Raw genomic sequence first — 19,982 nt, forward strand, 5'->3', positions numbered from 1 at the left:
AGAGTGTATGTGGATCTTTCGTGCAACTTTCGTGCATGTTTCGTGTTTGCCCGCGCGTGTGTGTGAGTGTGTGCGTGTGTGTGTATGTACTTTCTATTTGTTTGAGCTGGTACAGACATAATTTGGGAGAACCAATTTGATCAAATCGCTAAAAATCATCCTGTCGCCAGTCCGTATGGCGTATGGATAAGCAAACAGTAATTCGAAGCTTGTAACCATGTAAGAATTTGTGAGATGCTTTTTTATTGAACGATACACTGATAGTATATATTGCCCTTAAGCTTAAGAGAATCATAAGTATAGTTTTGAAATGAATACTTTTTAAGAACATTCTCAAAGAGGCCGCTGAGTTTTGTGATGATTTTTTTCGGTTCGATATGTTTTGTGAATTGTAGTTTTAAAGTTTCGTTTCTTTCTACTAACGAGGCCAGGTTACAAGCAAAATGCTGGTATGGTTTCTTCATTTTTCTTAATGCTCTGCCTTGTGTTAGTTTCATTACGTTGTAACAACACTTATCCAACACGTGCAAACCTAATTGCCGGGTTGAACGTCACCTACAAAAAAAACCAAAACAAAATAATACCCCCAATCTCTTGAAAATTTTCAAATTAAGTCACGCAAACAAATAACAAACAGGCAAATTTATATCAGATTGCAATATAATAGTAAAAATACTCCCTTTTTAAAACACAAGAAAGGACAAAAAGCATAATCATAACCAGCAAGGCGAGGTAAGCCTTTCCATTTACGCGAGTGCAAGACGACGTTGTTGAACGTAATGAATCCGGCTTTAAAAACTCTTATTTCGTGTGTCACACAGTAAATATGATGGAAGAAAAGCAATGTCCGATCAACAAAACAAAACGTACTATAAGAGTATAAGCGATATTAGTTAACTAAAAGGATACAAAAATTAAACTTTTCAATCATACACTGTATGTGATGTTGCCTTTAATGTTAATTTTTAAAAGCCCTGATTTAATTGAGAAACATTATGCTCTGCAGTTAACGGAGTTGCGCTTGAATACATATTCGAAAGTTGAACTTTAGTAAAGAGAAGTAAAGTCAAGTTTTATTCTTGTTTTTTTATTGAATGTTTTACCTGCACATAATCAAACTTTTTGAGAAGAGAATAATTTGCTGAGCTGAGCAGAAAAACAGTCTGCACCTGATTTTCTTTGGACCTGACTGAAATTCTTTGGTTGACATGTAATTGTGATCGCACTTTGTGAAAATATTACCCCGTGCGAATGGGTTAGCAAACAAACAAAAACCACACATGTGTGGTACGAATGATTTCTCGGGGATGAATGAAAACCTCACTCCTAAAATTACTGAATATCGACACTTTGTGAGCTATTGACGTAAGCGAACACGCTGTATGATCCGCTTCTTGCACTTTTATTGTTCGTAGCATAAACAGAACTAAGTCATCGATTAGCTCATATCGATGTTGAAGAATTTCCCAGCTAAAACACACCTCACCTCCAACCAAACCCCACTACCTTCGAGGTAGTACAAAACGACTATTGCAAACTACATTCAAACCCACACCCTTATCTTCAGCCCTACGGCTTAAATGTAACTTCCTTAACAGCACAGGCCACGTCGGTCACCCAAATGCCACGTCCGATAAGAGTTAACTAACTAATAGGGCAAGGATTTTGTTCACTAAACGAGGACGGATCTAGCGTTGGCAGATTGAGATTTCCCGCGCCAAGCTCACCGACCAAATCGGCCGGAGGTTGCCCAAGGTCCTGCATGCTCTGCATTTTCTCCAGCACAACCTGAAATCGATCCCGCTTCACTTCGGCACTATCGTCCGGTTTCTCCTTCTCCAGCTCGGTACACACCTCCTTCATCATCTCCAGCTGCTTTTCGTAACGCTCCCGCTCTTCCTTGGGCACGGTGCTACCCTTCTCTTCCAGCCATTTTGGGTACTTTTCGACCAGATCGCGCAAACTGGGTAGCAGCACATCCGCTGACAGCAGACTCTGCATCATGCTTTGCATGAACGGAAGGAAGGCATTGTTTTCGCCTGCCGCGTTCAGGTCAATGTTTCCGAACATGTTCGCTACGTCCTCCGGACTGAACGGCGTCTGTAGGTTCTCGCGTCCTTCGCTCATAGCCTTCAGCGCATCGCTGATGCTTTGGCTGATCGACGGATCGAGCGTACTGGCGGGCGTAGTCTCTTCGGCTGCGGCACCATCCGAGCGTATGGCCATTCCTGCGGCTTCGGCAATACGCTGAAATCCGAGCGCAATCTGCTCGCTATCCACCTTCTCGCCGCCACCGAACAGGGCGGCCATGTGTTGTTCAAACATTTTCGCTTGTACGCTGCAATAAGAAAACGAATAAACGGAAAGCTGTTAACGAAAAATTGTTCTGCGCGTTGTGGATAGGCTTTCAAGGCGCAAAATCGCCTAACTGGTACGGTAACGGTACTCTAAAAACTCCTCATTCCACAGCTGTTCCGTAGGCGGATCATCGTGCTGTTCGCCTTTCTCGCCCGACGAACCCGCACCGTCAGATTTGTTTGTCTGTTTCTTTGAGTCATCTTTAGGTTTGTTGAAATCTTCCAATGCACCTAAGTAGTAGGAAAAGAGGAGACATTTCACAGCAAACAGGATAACACATGATTACATAAGCCACAGTCTCCCGGGCGCCAAAGATATTTACTGTCGAGCAAATCGTCCAACTCCTGGTCCCGTGTAGCTCCGTCCGCCGAATCGTTTTTCTTTGCTTCTGACATTTTCCGCACTGTCGCGTGGAATGAAGGGTGATCGGAAAGAATTACCGAAATGGACAAAACTAGTGTTGGCAGAATCGGGATTCGGAAGATTCGAAGATTCGATCCCTAGACGGATTCCATAGATTCGAATCCCATTTGACGGATTCTAAAGATTCGAATCCCATCTGACAGATTCTAAAGATTTGGACAAGGTGGGTCCTAAGGGAGGTGAGCTCAAAGGCCTGGTCGTGGCAGCCATTTTGAAATTAATTTTTGACAATAGTTCCTGGTTTTGTTTACCAACAAAAGGATTGCGACGCGGTAGCAAGCTGCTGGTTCCAGTTGATACGGTTACCGGAAGACTCTGCCCTCATTAGCCACAACTTTACTGAAGCAGGCGTCCAAAGGCACATATGTTAACACTTTGTTGCTACAATGCTACACGAACCGTCCGTCCACACGGCGCTGCGACAATTCTGCGACCGGGGTTTCTGCGACCGATTTGTGCTCACCGGAAGTGTCAAAGTAATCAAAAGTAGCCCAAGTCGGCCATCTTGCATGTCAAAAGTGTCGCAGAAACTCCCGCCGGCACTGGGTCGCAGCGTTGGACAATCTGGCCAACGTTTTTGTCGCAACTTTCTGCGACATTACAAAAAGACCGTTATTCGTATGTAAAAATGGTCATTGTTGTAGTTTGTTCGACGAGAAGGAGTTTTGATATAGTAAATAAATATACTGGCGTACTAATTCATGTTTTTAATGCGGTTTTTAATTTACCTATTGTGTTAAAATGAAAGAATGTAAATAATAATTATAATGTAAATGCACCCTATAGCATATTTTTATTATTCTACAAAGTCAAAAATTAATGCTTTTCAAAATTAATGCTCAGTCAAAAACATTAATGTTAATACAAGTAACCGTTAAAAGCGTAATTTTGGAAGCGCGAAAGTATTGATACCTACTAAATAGTATAATTATATTTTTATAATTAATACTTATTTAAAGGTATTAATACTTATACGCTTCCAAAATGACGTTTTTAACGTTTACTAGTGTTTACATTAATGCTTCTGACTTGCTAGAATAATAAAAATATGCTATAGGGTGCATTTACATTATAATTATTATTTACATTCTTTCATTTTAACACAATAGTTAAATTAAAAAACGCATTAAAAACATGAATTAGCACGCCAGTATATTTATTTACTATATCAAAACTCCTTCTCGTCGAACAAACTACAACAATGACCATTTTTACATACGAATAACGGTCTTTTTGTAATGTCGCAGAAAGTTGCGACAAAAACGTTGGCCAGATTGTCCAACGCTGCGACCCAGTGCCGGCGGGAGTTTCTGCGACACTTTTGACATGCAAGATGGCCGACTTGGGCTACTTTTGATTACTTTGACACTTCCGGTGAGCACAAATCGGTCGCAGAAACCCCGGTCGCAGAATTGTCGCAGCGCCGTGTGGACGGACGGAAACGTGTTTGTTAACACGACAATATCTTCATTATATCGCATTTTTTCCCATTCCATGAATTATTTTTGCAAAAACCAGCTGAACAGGATAAATACGGCATTCTTACGCTATCGGAAAGAACTTTGGAAACAACAACTGGCAAATTGTAAACATAAACAAAACCCGGAACAACATCGTTAGAACCATGATAAAACTTAAAATGTTACTTGGGTTCTTACGTTTATAATACCTACTGAAGACTTGACTGACACAAAACAAACGTTGGATGTGTACATTATTCTCGTCTGAATTTTCAGTGGTTGATATGAAGGTGTTCTTCAAACTATAATAAAGTTTTTGTATTTAATCATCAAATCAATGGCCATCAACCGTTTTATATTCCGTTTTACTCAAGATGATTAAATACTGAATAGGTGACTTTTTAGGAGGTTTTTTTTAGAAAATGGCGACCGTGGCTTTTGACAGCATGGTGATAAACAGCATAGAATGTAAACAACTATACAAGTAAGCAGAAGGTACGTGAGGTAAAACTTCGACACATTTGTTCGAAAAATCGGTGACCCACTACAGCCGATGGCTTCTTAAACATTTGCCATGCGAACAAAATGAAAGCAATTAAAGATTCGGTGTGTTTGGTTCTCAAGCGTTGTTGTTTGTTTATCTTCTAAGGACGATTCCCGCCCAATTTGAGTATCATCATAGTGTCAAAAGCTATTTTGCGATTTTTTGCAGTCTAGACGTCAAAATGCTCTACATTCCACTACCTTATATCGTGTGTATTTATCTTGGTTTTACTTCTTTGGTTTCCATGCCGTGAAGGTTTACAATTGAGGGTATCACGATTGGGAGCGCGGAAACGATAAACTTCTCGACACTGGCCCATACAAAAGGTAAACAACACTTTAAAAAAAGCGAAAAAATGGCTGGCCGTCTCGACGATCCAAAACGACGCCACCTACGTGTCGAGATGATGCGCGGAAACGAAACGACGCGGCTAGCCATTTTTTCGCTTTTTTCAAAGGTGTTGTTTACCTTTTGTATGGGACCGCGACGAGTCATCTGACAGTTCGTATCGTTTCCGTCCTCCCAATTAAAATACCCTCAAATAATACGTTCAGTCCTTCGATTGGAAGATATTTTTGATTGAGCAAAGTAGTCTGAAGTGGAAAACCTGCACCACCTGTTTATGAGTCCATCTTCGGATCTTCTGTCATACAAAATGCATTGAATCATATGAGTAAAGAACAAAGCACGCTACTATAAACCAGCTTCAAACGATTTGTCAAACGACGAAAACCGAGGCTGACGAAAACCGGGGCCAGCCTGTAATTGATAAGTTAAGTTTACTCAGATCGAACGCTGGGTAGAATCCCAAGGAGAACCTTACTGCACTTTCCTACCAAAGGTATACATGCCTACCAAAAAGAACCTTGCCAAGTGTATTTTTGGTAGGAATGGACACCTCATAACCTACCAATATTTTTTTTTTTGGGAGGCACCGCAGCGGAAAGAGGTACTGGCTGTCAAACCTTTGTTTGTTTACTGTTTACTGTGCAAGTCTGGCCAACTAGCAAGCATTCGTCCGTGTTTTTACCAGGGTATTCGTTGGTTCATTAGTTGCTAGATTTTCCTTATCGCCGTTGTTAGCGGGTGTAACATAGTATCGGTGGCCAGTGTTCGATAGCAGCGCTTGGATCGACCGACTCGGGGTGGTTAACCGGGGCCGGGTTAACTCGCACCAGACAATAAGTACGTGTGTAAGAACCCACAGCAGAGTTCTTACTGATGATGATTTTTCCGCGCTTTTCACACATTTCAGTGTCTCGTCAGGGAGGAAGATGCGGCTTAAAGTGAACATCAACGCGTTCTACGTGTTTTCACTGGCCATGACAAAGTGGTGCTGCACATCGTACATCGAAGGAGCCTGCTACGATCCATGGTCGCTGTTTGCCAGCACGAACCAGAGGAGGGGTTGGACCTGTCGTGATCTCACGGATTATTTCTCTATTTCATTATATTTCAACTTCCAAATTCAACTACTTGTTTCATTTTCACTATCCACTCTCGTCAAATTCAATCACAAGACTGATGGTTCAACCCTTTCCGTTTTTCAATGTCTACTTTGTTACATCTTTTTCCATCTGCAGATCCATCTCGGTTCAGTAGTATGCCATCGCTCTTCTAATTTTCGTTGCCAACTATCTAGCGATTAACTCCATTTTTAATTTTTCGTTGCCTCGCATTCATAATTCATTCGTTTATCAATTCGTTCATTATTACTATTTTTCTAATTATTCATCTAGCTCGGCTCAATCCCTAAAGGACCATTTCGGGATGTTTCGCCTGATCGCCTTCCGAACCGGACGATAATTTATTATTATTATCGATATATCAAAACAATAAAACAAACAAAAATATGTTCCTGCATGAAAATAATTATTATGGGAAAGAAAAGATATCATGAACTCAGCTCATATAATCTACTACGAATGGGTATACGTTTTTTGCGCGTATAGTCAGAAATAGGTATTATAAACGCACAGTCACGTCAAAAGCGTTCTCTTTTGAAGCGTCCCGCAAGTATAAAGAGAATTGTTTTACCCTTCTTTTCAGAAGTCGGTTTACGCCTAGATTGCATAGGAAATCTGCTGCAAAAGAAGGGGTAAAAGAATTCTGAAAAGAAGAGCGGGCAGTTCTGAAGAGAATTCTTTTACCCCAAAATAACGCCAAAATTTCTCGTTGGGTATTGATTATTTCAACCGATTTTCACGATTGACCCCTTAAATGAAAGGTCTTTTCAAGACGCGCATTTGTGTTGAAGGTAGATGTTACCGTACTTTCTTGTTTTTGATAAAAACCACACCTGGAAAGTGTTCGCCCGAGGGGGCGAAAAGGTAAATCGGCTTGATTGGCAATTTAGGTTAAAAAAAGCCAATTCTCACATAACTTGTTAGTTCCTTGACCGATTTCCACTAACGACCCCTCAAATGAAAGGTCTTTGCAAGACGCGTAATTTTGTCTCAAGAAACATATTACATTTTATCCATCTTTTCTAGTTTTTCTACCAGCTCTCGTCGAGAGAAGAGAGGTCAATTTCCTCTCCGCGAGACCAAATTTGGTAACGCACACATTTGCATTTGTTGGACCAACACATCCGTGGTGCGTGTACATACACGTTGTGTCGCCCGACTTGCTTCACTGTTTCAGTGACCCCACGATGGATTCAATTTGAATGATAAGGCTTCCCTTATTTGTTTTTGAAACATAATAAATGCTACTCTTCTTGGAATGAACTCGGGTAAATCAGTTAGTCTGCATATTCCCAAAAAGGACTAAATTGTTCGTGTTGTTTGAATACAATTAGAAGAATAATGTCAACTATATTGATATTCTTATGTAAATCATTCATTGAATTAAACACATCATATGAAAAATCGGCATTAGATGAGCATGTATGATATGACGGATTGGGATTCGGATTCGGAGATCCGGATCTCAGAATGGATTTGAATCGAAAGATTTGAATCCCTGTAGGGATTCAGTTTCCCCATCACTAGACAAAACGGTATTTGCGACAACCCCGGCAATGTTTTCTGAAAAACATCGATAGTTGCGATGTCATCGTGACAGAAATTTTCGTTGGGCAATTAATAACACCGGGGGTGCCCATGGCGCAGCGGTAGCGCGAGGAAACACCACGCCATAGGTGTGGGATCAAATCTCGAGTCTGGAACCCCCCGGTATAACGAACGGCTGACCACCGATCTATAATATACCGTCTTTCGGTCACACAAACTACCTTCGGAGAGAGGCCTTGTCCCACTAGGGGATGTCGTGCCACATAAAAAAAAAAAAAAAAATTAATAACCCCGCCTGATCAAAATTTATGATTTTTTTTTTCATTGCACAGAGTATTAGACGGAACCAAAGGAAAATTGATTTTTCTTTAGTTGTAAGGCATTACAACCATGCCAATTTTACTAACAACAGACGATTTACCCTACCACTGGCACATCCTAGAAGTGACTCTGAGTAGTATAAACTAACAAAACTTGACGAACGAGCGATGTGTGTTCGGGTTAATTGTATTCTAGCTTTGATGGGGTGTCAGATTTGTTCATTTTATTAAGTAAATAAAGCTTTTTTCAAATTTGATTGTTACTGTACATGATTAAAATTTTTCCCAAGTTATTTAAAATTCAAGCAAAACTACACAGCCCTGCAGCTGGCCGCCTATCTTTCGTTAAATTACGTGGCAGCTGTCAAGACGTTGACACAATCAAAATAACACAAAACCCCGCATTCAACCCTCTCCTTCGTACATCAGGCGGTGCACCGATCGTGGACCGATTTTTCTGTTTTCTTGATGCACGTCTGACGTGGAAATCAGTAGTCAAGCAATTTCGGTGCTCGTCGTTTCACGCCGATCAGATTTTCTTTCTAATAATGCATGGTAAATTTTAAATCCCTACATTGCACGTGTGTTACATCAGTTTACAGTAATTTATTGTCAGCAAAAGCTAAAAGGTTAGTAGATCGCAATCTACTCCCGAAGAGTGGAAGGGTGTATTGCAGTTGCTTTCATTAGCCAAGCAACCAACTCATCGTTCCGGAAGGGGGGGGGGGGCTACCGAAAGTGCTGTCGCGGCAAAGATGATGTTGTACAATTGTTGCTCGCCGTTGATCTTTCAGGCTGACCGTTCTAAAACGAGTGTTTAAATCAAGTTTTCTGTCGATTTTATCCCTCAATAGTTTGTGCGAAATTCAGCAGGGAAGAAAAACACGGTTAAAATAATCCTGTACAATGAATCCCCAAATGGCGTATGGGCAGTATCCGCCACAGAGCTGGCCACAACCGCAAGCAGTTCAGCCGCAACCTGGAGGACCTCCACCACCCGGGCAGGCCCCGAGCATGAATGGAACGCAGTCTGGCGTAAGTAGAACAAAAGACGGCTGTGTGTGCGAAGTTAATTATTTAATCTTAAATCGTGTTCATCATCCCGTCACTATAGCAACAGCAGCTGGCTAATCAAATGCAAACCATGTCTCTCGCGAACCCACCAAAAGCTGGAGTTCCTAATCAGAACGGCCCGATGGGTGGACCACCGTCGAACTTTCCACTTCAACCTCAACCGATGGTGCGTCCCCCGTCGGCAGGCGGTCAGGTTCCTGGTGGATATCCTCCTCCACCGCAGCAACAGCAACAGCAGCAGGCGGGTCCTCCTACGATGACAAATGGACCGCCGGTTCAAGGCCCCGTGAGACCACCGATGCCACCGGCTGGTGGCTTTGGGCAAACGAATGGTCATCCAGTTAGCCAGCCTGGGCAGCCTCCAGCTGCTGGACCGCAGTACGCACCGATGAACACTGCTGGAGGTCCACCACGACCTGGGCAACAATTTGTTCCGCAGCAACAACCACCACAGGGTGCCTATGCTGGCGGTCCGCCTATGAGCGGGCAATCTGCCAGTGGCTATCCTCCACAACAACAACAACAACAACAAGGGCCACCGGGTCCAACGACTTATGGAGCCGCTCCTCCGGTAGCAGCTGGTGGACCTCAACCCATGCCACCACAGCAACAGCAGCAGCAGCAACCACAACATCAGCAATATCCACCGATGGCAGGACAGCAGATACAACAGCATCCCCAGCAAGGTTATCCACCGCAGCAGGGTCAAATGCCGCCGATGGGTGGACACATGCCACCGAGAGGTTACAATGTAAGTATTATCAGGAAGCATGAGTATCAGAGTTTTCTAAGAGATTAACATAAACTTTACATCACTTGGCCGTTTAGCAAATGCCTCCCGGTGCTGGGTATAATCAAATGCCACCGATGGGTGGACAGCAGCCACACCACCATCCGCAATACCAGGCACCGGGCATGGTCGGGGGCCACTATCCGGCTCCCCCACCAGCGCCACAGCAAAAGCGCCTCGACCCGGAGAGCATGCCCAATCCGATCCAAGTGATGGCCGAAAATCAGGAAAACTGTGGTGGAGTCTTCTCCACCAACCAACCCGGCCAGATGCCGCCGCTCGTGACGACCAAGTTCGTTACGCAGGACCAGGGTAACGCGAGTCCGCGCTTCGTCCGCTCGGCCATGTACAACATTCCCCAGACGACGGACATGATGAAGCAGAGTGCGGTTCCGTTTGCGCTGATCATTTCACCGTTCGCACGGCTGGCGGAGGGTGAGATGGCACCACCGATTGTTGACTTTGGCGAAATGGGTCCGATCCGGTGCATCCGCTGCAAGGCGTACATTTGTCCGACGATGCAGTTTGTCGACGGTGGCCGTCGGTTCCAGTGTCAGTTCTGCAAGGCGACGACGGAAGTGCCGTCCGGGTACTTCCAGCACCTGGATCACACCGGTCAGCGCATGGACAAGTACGAGCGGCCGGAGCTGGTACTCGGGACGTACGAGTTCGTCGCGACGAAGGAATATTGCCGCAACAATACGCCCCCGAAGGCGCCCGCGATGGTGTTCCTAATCGACGTTTCGTACAACAACGTCAAATCGGGGCTAGTGGCGCTACTATGCGCGCAGCTGAAGAACATCATCCGCCATCTCCCGGTGGACCAGGATCAGCCGCGCACCGCGATGAAGATCGGCATCATCACGTACAACAGCTCAGTGCACTTCTACAACCTGAAGAGTTCGCTCGCCCAGCCCCAGATGATGGTGGTGGGCGATCTGCAGGAGATGTTTATGCCCCTGCTAGATGGTTTCCTGGTTGATCCGATCGAGTCATCCACGGTGATCGATGCACTGATGGATCAGATACCGAAGATGTTCGGTGATACGCGCGAAACGGAAACGATTCTTCTACCGGCGCTGCAGGCCGGTCTCGAGGCACTGAAGGCCTCCGATTGTGTCGGTAAGCTGTACGTGTTCCACTCATCGCTGCCGAACGCGGAAGCGCCAGGAAAGCTGAAGGCACGCGACGACCGTAAGCTGCTCGGTACGGAGAAGGAAAAGACGGTCCTGACGCCACAGTCGACGGTGTACAATATGTTGGCTCAGGATTGCGTCGGTGCCGGTGTGTCGGTCGATCTGTTTGCGTTTAACAATGCGTACATCGATCTGGCCACCATCGGGCAGGTGGCCAGGTTGACCGGTGGTGAAGTTTATAAGTACACCTATTTCCAAGTAAGTTCGCCCTAAGATCTTTCCAGTCGGTTGAACATTGGGGACTTTCTTTTTTCTCATTTCTTATCCCATTCCAGGCGGACATTGATGGTCAGAGGCTGGTAAATGATCTGATCAAGAACATTTCACGCCCGATAGCGTTCGATGCGGTGATGCGTGTTCGTACCTCAACCGGCGTACGTCCGACCGACTTCTACGGCCATTTCTTCATGTCCAACACGAAGGATATGGAAATCGCCAGCATTGGTAAGTGAGAGAATTACTATTTTTGAGATAAATTGTATCTGCCAAATGCATTTCTGTTTGTAATAGTCAGTTGAAACTAATTTATTTTTAACTAATTTTTTTTCAACTAGAAACATGCTCTCTTCTAGTAAATTTAAACAAAGTTTATACAAAATACATTTTTACATTTTTCTTGAACTTTTAAGAACGTACAACATGATAAAGACCTCAACTTAAAAATAAATATTCAAAATACAGTGGAACATCGATTAACCCGTGTCGGATTAATCAGGGGTTGGATACACAACCATGTTGAACTTTTCAGCGACTACCAAATTAGTAAAACTTGTTTTTACAGCTACTTTGAGTCCACCCATTTAACAAACTCTAACATTTTTAAATAATGTTATTAAATTTTTAATTTATTTATGTATGTTGGTAAAAACATGTCTTTTCCGTGCGTTGATATTCCTTGTCAATTCATCATACGTGGGGGGACCCAAAAGTAACGGGAATCGGGTTGTAGGGAGACGAGGGGGAAAGGGGGATCGGGTACAATATTTTTTTTAAAAAGCTTAACATGTTCTTGATCAGTATGCAAAGTTTAGTTTCTGTAAATGCATCCGCTAGTCTTTGAGAATTTTTTCAGTGTAACGGTTTTAGTGTTTTCGGCGATTTTGTGAGATGGCCAAGTGAAACTGAGGTCAACCTCGTTCTGGGCTGCCCACAGCTTCAAAAGCGGACGAAAATGTTTCAAAAATCAACAATCTTGTTCAGCATTTGTTTATCCAGGATGGAGGATAAACTAAAAAATCCACCAGGCAGATTTGAAGATGTTGAGGGAAAACAGCTGGAAGAAAACGACGGATCCGTGGCGAGACTGGTTCTTCCACGGAACTGAGACCACGACAACGCACCTGCCCACAAAGCGCTGTCCATGAGGCTGTTTTTGACCGAAAATGGCATGATACCCATTTTTCCATCCTGGAAGAACACATTCTGAACAAGTTTGTTGAGTTTTGAAACATTTTTGTCCGCTTTTGAAGCTGTGGGGAGCCCAGAACGAGGTTGATCTCAGTTTCACTTGGCCATCTCACAAAATCGCCGAAAACACTAAAACCGTTACACTGAAAAAATTCTCAAAGACTAGCGGATGCATTTACAAAAACTAAACTTTGCATACTGATCAAGAACATGTTAAGCTTTTTAAAAAAAATATTGTACCCGATCCCCTTTTTCCCCTCTTCTCCCTACAACCCGATTCCCGTTACTTTTGGGTCCCCCCACGTACGTTTGAATAAAGGCCCGATTATTCCCGGTCCCAAACTTCACGGATAGTGGACGTTTTACTGTATGTAAAAAAACACTTCGTTTTTACATTTCAACAAAAAATAAATAATCCAAAATAACAACGAAACCAAAATAACAAAATCTAACTCAATTTCGATTTCGTACAGTATATTCCATGTCGAAGACAAAATCACTTCCTCACTCTTTAAAGAAAAAGATAATACCATCAAATATTGTTTTTGGATTAGATGGAATCACTGGTATTATAATGAAATTCTTTCGTTTTCGGCGATCCACAACATGCCTAATTCCCTGTTATTTGTGGTTTGATTTACATTAAATTTAGTTGGGGCGAATGAATGCCAGATTCACCTTCACAAAAAGTAGCTCAAAAATGGGCGGATGTGGAAAAATATTGCAATGGCCATCAGATAAATATAATATTTGGATTTCATGTTATGGTGCAAGGGGAGAAAAGTTTACTTGAAGCAACACCTCTCATTGGCGTCCCGTTCTAGATTGCGACAAATCGGTTGCGGTGGAAATTAAACACGACGACAAGCTGACGGACGACCATGTGCTGATTCAGGTGGCCCTCCTGTACACCTCGTGCTCGGGCCAGCGTCGTTTGCGCGTGCACAACCTCAGCCTGAAGACGTGTGCCACGCTGTTGGATCTGTTCCGCTGCTGCGACCTCGACACCACCATCCTGTACTTTGCCAAGCAGGGCCTCACCAAGCTGATGGACAACAATCCGAAGGCGGTGAAGGACTCGATCGTGCACCGGGCGGTGCAGCTGCTCGCGTGCTACCGGAAACACTGCGCCTCGCCAACCTCGACCGGCCAGCTGATTCTGCCCGAGGGTATGAAGCTTCTCCCGCTGTACGTCAACTGTCTGCTGAAGAATGACGCGTTCTCCGGTGGGTCGGATATTACGATCGATGACCGCTCGTACGTCATCTACTACGTGATGAGCATGAATTTGCCAGCGTCGGTGCAGTACTTCTACCCGCGGTTGATTCCGCTCCACGATGTCAACGTCGAGTCCGACGCAGTTCCGGCGTCCATTCGGTGCACCGGTGACAAGATGCGCGAGGATGGTGCATACATTTTGGGTAAGATAACCGAGCTGTTGGATTGAACTGTCAACTAAATATTGAAAACATTTGATAAAATACGTGTACTAAACGACTCACATGTGAATGAAACGGATTTTCAGAGAACGGTATCCATATGTTCATGTGGCTGGGATTGTCGCTGTCTCCAGAGTTCACGCAGTCGGTGTTTGGTGCCCAGTGCACGCAGCAGATCGACACCGATCGAACGGGTTTGCCAGTATTCGATAATCCTCTATCCAAGCGCATACGCGCCGTCGTCGATAGAATACAGGAGGAAAAGCATCGTTGCATGAGGGTAAGTGTTACCACAAGTGTTGGGTAAGTGGTGACCATTCTATTCAACAAAAGGATGACTGGGTTATTTATCACACACTCATCATGGATCAATTTGCAGCTTTTCATTTCAATTTCCTGCTAATTAAATATTTTATGCTTATATGTTGTACATGAATTTTCAAAAAAAGGTTTACATTAAAGTGGCTTACATTTTAAGAAACTATCTTAAATTATTACGGCAGCATAAAAAAAGGAAATTATTTGTCACAAATGTTAGGAAACTATCTTATATGTATATGTTGCTATTGAGGTGGTCAAAATTACCTATGGTATGACTCAAAGGAGTACCTACCTAAAGTGACGGTTGGGCCAAAAGAGTTTTTGGAATCAGAACCCTTTTAATCCCTAAAAATATAACTCTCAGTATTATGAGTCATATTAGTTGAAAAAATATTATTTCAACATTGATTCTTAGTATTTAGACACATTTATAGCTAGAGCAAAACGCCCTTGCTTGCTAGTAGTTTATAAAAGAAGCCAGGTCTTGAAGCAGGGAATTGATGACAATTTTGTTTATACGAATACGATGTTCGCTTCTTTAACATATAATCATTTCTTTCATATCTCTTTCAGCTGACGCTTGTCAAGCAACGCGACAAACTGGAAAGCGTGCTGCGGCACTTCCTGGTGGAAGACGGTGGCACCACCGACGGGTCGGTCAGCTATGTCGACTTCCTCTGTCATATGCACAAAGAGATCCGTCAAATGCTTAGCTAGCTCGCCAACGCCGGCGGCAATAAGGCGAGCAGTTTTTTCTCTGGCGTGCGATTTAGATTTAGCAATGGCGGCCACAGTGCCCCGGCCGTCGTGGCCCCCACTTCTAACCATAGTTCTACTTACAACCCTACGCATCGTCTGCCAAACAAAATCAGCCCTCAATGTAACGACATCAACGGGAATACTGTCACTACGAAACCGCTCGGAACGTCCACCGTTGGCGTACCGACTTGTTCGTCTGCCTCCAGTTCTACGGATGCTAGTGTGCAGCAAGAACAACAACATAACGGCCATCCGGCGCCCGCATCTTGCTGTGGTGGGTCGCAGCAAACGAAGTTTGTGAGTACAACACGCTGCCATGGATTCGTGGGGAGCCGTCTGGCGTCTCGGTACGACGAAGACGAGGAGGACGACGGTGCGGACGATACGATTGAGGAAGAAGACGAGGATGTCGCCGAGGAGCAGGAGCAAGAGGTGGAAGTGATGCAAGTCCTGGGTGAACCGGCTGCCGTTACGCGGTCGCAATATTTGGCCGGCGAACTCCGTAGTAGCTACTCCCAGAATCGCAATAGGGCCAACCGATACAGGCGATCTTTTGGTGGTAGGTGGTAGGAAAGAGAAGTGGAATTGATTGGACGTTTGCTATCAGTCGATCGCTAGGTTGGTTAGGATTTTTTTTGTTTTTTGTTCTTTCCATTCAACAAAAGGGTAGACACATGTTCAAGAATATTTTTTCACTCGTTGGTTTTAAAACATGCAATTGTATCGTGCTCTAAAAATAGTAATATTTTGTCTTTTATTTCTCTTACTTCCTAGCATCGGCATCTTTTTTATACGTCTTCTTTTAAGTAAATGAAACCCGTACTTTACTGTAAACGAACACTTCGCACTGGATGCAATTTGATTTAATCAATATTATCTACATGAACGGTTTAAGAGATTGGTCGAAGGTTGATCGAATCGTTTTTTCTAAGCTGCGCAAACAGGTTCGAGTTGGTCACGGGCACCCGAGGGGTAAAATTCAGGTGCGCAGTAGTATTGTATGTTATATCAATTCATGAATCCAACGGTATATTAACATAGTGAAATATATATTATATCATTATTATTATTCAATTCAACACAAATAGTTGTTTGCAATTTCAATTGATCCAAGAGAAAATTTATAAAAGATGTGGATGTCGCTCAAAAATCAAGTAAAAAAAAGTTTTTTAAAGTAAACACCATATTCTGTACCAAAAACATCAGTGAGAGAGAGTGCTTCGCCAATATTAAAAATATCACAATCAAGCTTGTTCAACGGTCCATTTAAATTTCTGCTGACTATTTGATCTTTTAGGTTCGGTCTAAATGTCTAATAACCTTGTTCTCCGTATCAAACTCGATGACATTGATGCCCTTGGTGTGACATTCAATCAAGGATTCAAGAAAAGCGATTCGAATCGCGCAGATTTCAGAGCTGTATACTTGCCAGCAGTCCTAGTCGCGCGGTCGATTTCCCAGAAATCGGTTTAATTACTACTCCTTTGAGGCAGTTGTCCAGTTTTGTGTGCTGTGTGAAAATGGCTTTGAATAAGCTAAGCATTGAAAATGTTGACCTGAAGGGCAAACGTGTGTTTATGCGGTAGGTGATTGAATTGCTATCAACACTTAGAGATTATTGGAGAACAAGCTTTCAACCGGAAAGCGTTATCAGTTTTACAATCGAATCAGTTTCACTTTCATATTTATGTTCCTGTTCTCCCACCAGCGTTGATTTTAACGTCCCTATCAAGGAGGGTAAAATTACCAGCAACCAGCGCATTGTGGCCGCCTTGGATAGCATCAAGTTTGCGCTCGAGAAGGGTGCCAAATCGGTGGTGCTGGCCTCTCATCTTGGCCGCCCGGATGGAAACAAAAATGTCAAGTATACGCTGGCACCGGTCGCGGACGAGCTGAAGAAGCTGCTCGGTCGTGACGTAACGTTCCTGAACGATTGCGTCGGTGCCGAGGTGGAGGCTGCGTGCAAGGATCCGGCTGCCGGCTCGGTGATCCTGCTGGAAAACGTCCGCTTCTACGTGGAGGAGGAGGGCAAGGGTGTCGATGCCAGTGGTAACAAGGTATGTGTGCGTGTATAGGCGCTTAAAAATAGACTATTTTGTTTACGCTTTGTTGGGGCACATATTGGGCGGCTTCGGAACCACCGCCACGCGACTAAAATAACAAAGAGCCTGTTACAGAACATTGCATAATAATCTCTTTTGCTTTCGCTCGCTTTCACCCTTTTCGTCACAGGTTAAGGCTGACAAAGATAAGGTCAAAACATTCCGCGAGAGCCTGGCCAAGCTCGGTGACGTGTACGTGAACGATGCCTTCGGTACGGCACACCGTGCCCACAGCTCGATGATGGGCGAGGGCTACAGCCAGCGGGCGGCCGGTTTGCTGCTGAACAAGGAGCTCCGCTACTTCTCGCAGGCCCTCGATAATCCACCCCGGCCGTTCCTGGCCATTCTCGGCGGTGCGAAGGTGGCCGATAAGATACAGCTTATCGAAAACCTGCTGGACAAGGTGAACGAAATGATCATCGGCGGCGGAATGGCGTTCACCTTCCTGAAGGTGCTGAACAACATGGAAATTGGCGCATCCCTATTTGATGCCGAGGGTGCCAAGATCGTGCAGAATCTCGTGGATAAGGCGAAGAAGAACAACGTGCAGCTGCATCTACCGGTCGACTTTGTGACGGGTGATAAGTTCGCGGAAGATGCCGCGACCGGAGAAGCAACGGTGGCGGGAGGCATCCCCGCCGGTCACCTCGGTCTCGATATCGGCCCGAAGACACGTGAAGCGTTCGCGGCTCCGATCGCACGCTCGAAAATTATCGTCTGGAACGGACCGCCCGGTGTGTTCGAGTTCCCGAACTTTGCCAACGGCACCAAGTCGCTCATGGATGGCGTGGTGGCGGCCACGAAGGCTGGTACCGTGTCGATCATCGGGGGTGGGGATACGGCGTCATGCTGCGCCAAGTGGGGCACCGAGTCGCAGGTTTCGCACGTCTCGACCGGAGGTGGTGCTTCGTTGGAACTGCTCGAGGGCAAGGTGCTGCCGGGCGTTGATGCCCTGAGCAGCGCGTAAATTCGTTCGTGCCCCAGCTGCAAGATAAGTGTTAAAGTCACTCAATATCCTTAAAATGTTATAATATAGCAACGTGTACGTTGAAGAGTCATTAAATTATCAACTAATCATCATACATGGCCAAGTATACACATATTCGGGATCGGCCTACTGGTTGCTCACTGCTATCAAAAACAATAAAGTATCCGAAGTTATCCAAAGCCGCTGTTTTGTCCAATATGACGCGTATTAATGCAAAAGAAATTATAACCTTCTATATTTGCTATCGCTCACTAGACTCTGATTAAGAAACATCGAGAGACATGATAACACGAATCGCCATATACCCGGAACAGATATACCAACAATGAAAGATAATTAGCCCGACATTCACAGAGTTGTACATTTTGTGGGTTTCTACAAGCGAGTTTGGAATGGCCGCACTACCTGCCAGCAAGCCAAACCAAAGATCTTAGCTAAGTACTATTGATGTAGACCCGATCATCCAACTTCACCCTTTTGCGAGATGCCAGATATTATTTGATTTTCTTTCTTCAATTTATGTAAACAAGTAACAAACACATGTATGCTAGTTTAGCACATGTTTGATTCGTTTATTCCCGTTGCTTTGTCATGGAATAGCGCACATTTTTAATTTGTTCTCCATTGAGGAGGCCCATGGCGATTATCCTTGATTACTCCTCCAAGATCAGCTACTATTCCTATGTTCTGTAAACATCAACACAATTAGTACATAAGTATTTATACTTAGTTCTTGGCACGTTCCACAATACTTACATGAAATTAAACTCTAAGGGATGTGATATTATCGCGGCAGAAAAATACAAATTTCCAAAGTATTTAGCCACAACAACCATCAGGTAAAGAACGTGCTTTGGCGTCCAAACGAACTGACTGCATTTTTACGAATGAAGGATCAGGTATAGTCAAGGTAGTTTGAATCACAGGTAGCGCATTGAACAATAAATTAGACTTTTTCAATTCGTAACTGTCAATCGCCCGATGAAAAAATGTATGTGTTTTTGCTTAAACTGGTTCACACCTGTCCGGCAAAGAAAAATGGAAGGTTTCTTTCACAACAGTAAAGCAACCCGTAGACGTTGCGAACTTGTACGCGCGAACAATTTGACAACCAGGCATTGCCTATGTAAAGGAAAGGAAAGGAAGATATAAGAGGAAATCTTCCTTTCCTTTCCTTAACATAGGCAATGCCAGGTTGTCAAATTGTTCGCGCGTACAAGTTCGCAACGTCTACGGGTTGCTTAACAAAATTCAAGTTGTAACGTCAACTGCGCTATCAATCAACATCACGCCAAAACCAGACAGGGACGGCGTGCGTCATAAAAGGAACTTGTCCAGAATTCGAGCGTTCTGGACCCCCATTCCACTTTGGCACAGTCACTGGTGTCAGTGCTTTGTAGTACGATATTTTATAGGACATCAGATACCAAAAATGTTTCTGTAATTTTTCAAGTACTTAGAAAATTAAATGAATTTTATTATATTTTGTAGATGAAAGCTATGATTCCGGGTTTGTAAAATACATCTTTGTTGACAGATAAAATCGGATACGACCATCCGACAACAAAATCAAAAGATTTTTATTTTATCGTTCGACAAAATCGTACGATTGCTCGCAGCTGTCAAATCCCATAAATTTTCGTTTGTAAAAACCACCAGTGTGGTCATGTGTGAATACAGCATTGTAAACTGTTGATAAACACAAGTTCGTCATACCAGATTTGCAGTTCAAGTATGGTGAAGTTTGAAAGTAAACAACTTACCTTTTTGGTCGTTTATGAAAAGTA

The 19,982-nt window shown here is 43.9% G+C and overlaps 3 protein-coding genes across 3 annotated transcripts; 2 read left to right on the forward strand and 1 right to left on the reverse strand.

Annotated features, from left to right (window-relative positions):
- Positions 1-1,107: 1,107 nt before the first annotated feature.
- On the reverse strand, positions 1,108-2,785 carry LOC131287421 (peroxisomal biogenesis factor 19). Its single transcript, XM_058316473.1, has 3 exons — positions 2,681-2,785; positions 2,447-2,588; positions 1,108-2,338 (listed from the first exon to the last, which is right to left on the reverse strand). Exons 1-3 carry the CDS (start codon positions 2,751-2,753, stop codon positions 1,645-1,647), a joined length of 909 nt encoding a protein of 302 aa, XP_058172456.1. The 5' UTR covers positions 2,754-2,785; the 3' UTR covers positions 1,108-1,644.
- Positions 2,786-9,025: 6,240 nt separating this feature from the next.
- Positions 9,026-15,301, forward strand: LOC131282700 (protein transport protein Sec24C). The gene is made up of 7 exons (XM_058312232.1): positions 9,026-9,154; positions 9,240-9,944; positions 10,022-11,377; positions 11,455-11,623; positions 13,411-14,007; positions 14,112-14,305; positions 14,920-15,301. Exons 1-7 carry the CDS (start codon positions 9,026-9,028, stop codon positions 15,061-15,063), a joined length of 3,294 nt encoding a protein of 1,097 aa, XP_058168215.1. The 3' UTR covers positions 15,064-15,301.
- Positions 15,302-16,498: 1,197 nt separating this feature from the next.
- On the forward strand, positions 16,499-18,291 carry LOC131281870 (phosphoglycerate kinase). Its single transcript, XM_058311230.1, has 3 exons — positions 16,499-16,687; positions 16,814-17,162; positions 17,338-18,291. Exons 1-3 carry the CDS (start codon positions 16,626-16,628, stop codon positions 18,172-18,174), a joined length of 1,248 nt encoding a protein of 415 aa, XP_058167213.1. The 5' UTR covers positions 16,499-16,625; the 3' UTR covers positions 18,175-18,291.
- Positions 18,292-19,982: the final 1,691 nt, after the last annotated feature.

Source organism: Anopheles ziemanni, chromosome 2 (genome assembly GCF_943734765.1).
Source record: "Anopheles ziemanni chromosome 2, idAnoZiCoDA_A2_x.2, whole genome shotgun sequence".
In the NCBI taxonomy this organism is placed as follows: Eukaryota; Metazoa; Arthropoda; class Insecta; order Diptera; family Culicidae; genus Anopheles; species Anopheles ziemanni.